A 1,242-nucleotide genomic window follows, 5' to 3' on the forward strand; every position below is an offset into this window, starting at 1 on the left:
GGCTCGCGCCGTTCCGCGAGGAGGGCGCCGTCGACGAGTTCCTCGCGAGAGGCGAGCGGCACGAGGGCGTCGTCGACGACGCGGCGGCGGCCTGGGGCGAGGCCCTGGCGGCCGAGCGCGACGGCTCGCCGGAGGACGACGGCCCGGGGGGGCCCAAGCCCCACATCTACAGCCTCTCGCGGGCTAACGACGCGGACAAGCTCGTGGACCACGTGAAACAGCGGCTGAAACGCGAGGAGAAGGACCTCGCGTCGCTGCAGGAGGGCGACGGCGACTTCCGCATGAAAGCGGACCGCGTCGCCATGCTCCAGCGGTTCGTCGCCATCTTCCAGTACAAGGGCGCCGACCCCCCCGACCAGCTCTTCCCCTTCCCCGTCGTCCCGGAGGGCGCCGTCGACGAGGCGTACATCGTCGCGCTCCCCACGGTCGTCGAGGACGGCTAGGGGTCCCCGCCCGCGGCGGCCCACGTCATCGCTCCCAGCGGCGCACTAAGCGCGCTTAGCTGCCCTCTAAAGGACGCGAGGGCCGCGCGCGCCGCGCAGTTGACGGCGCGGGTGGCGGGCGGGCGAGCCTCGCGCTGCGCACGCGTCCAGACGACCCTAGCTTCAACATGCACTGGATACGGCATGGTGCACCCGAGAAAGTGGGCAGCCCACCATGGCCGAAGCCTTGCCCGTGCCGGACTCTTGGCCGGCGTTCAATCGTTTCGTCCGTCGTCGCGTGGCAGCTGGCCGTCTTGATCGGCGACATGTCGGCGCTGCGTCTCTTGGCTGTGCGCTCGGGCTTGCCCGGCGCCTTGATCTCCGCATTCATCAGCGCCCGGGGGCACCCAGGCCTTCTTCGACTTCAGCTGCGCGGAGGTCTTGGAGCCGTCGTTCGTGGAGCGTGGCGCGGTGTCGATCGAGAAGACCGTCCGCGTCGGCGACGCGGCGAGCGGCGTCGTTCATCGGCGAAGGGCACGCCCTCGTCGAGCGAGGCGCTCGTCTTCACGTAGAACACCGAGGCCTCGAAGACGACGCCCACGACGGTCGCGACCTTCCAGTCCGAAGCCTTCCTCGCCATCGACCAGTTCATCACGCTGGAGACGCCGCTCTCGAACGTGACGCCGCGGTCTCCATGATGGTGCTCTCCGCGGACGCTGTACGCACATCGTCATGGAGCAGTACCAGGGCGTCGCCTACGACGCCGGCATGGGGCCCCTTGGTGTTTTTCGAACTCCTCCGGGGTGCGCTGGGGTTCGTG

At 69.6% G+C, this 1,242-nt stretch overlaps 1 protein-coding gene across 1 annotated transcript in view; it reads left to right on the plus strand.

Moving 5' to 3' along the window:
• The window catches only part of AURANDRAFT_68407 (hypothetical protein), a gene marked incomplete at both ends in the record, with an annotated part of 6,524 nt that extends 6,081 nt beyond the window's left edge, over positions 1 to 443 (plus strand). Inside the window, one exon of the mRNA XM_009044088.1 lies at positions 50 to 443. Coding sequence (XP_009042336.1) covers positions 50 to 443 — 394 coding nt within the window. The remainder of the gene's footprint in view (positions 1 to 49) is intronic.
• Between the last annotated feature and the right edge of the window lie 799 nt (positions 444 to 1,242).

Source organism: Aureococcus anophagefferens (assembly GCF_000186865.1).
Source record: "Aureococcus anophagefferens unplaced genomic scaffold AURANscaffold_128, whole genome shotgun sequence".
Lineage (NCBI taxonomy): Eukaryota > Pelagophyceae > Pelagomonadales > Pelagomonadaceae > Aureococcus > Aureococcus anophagefferens.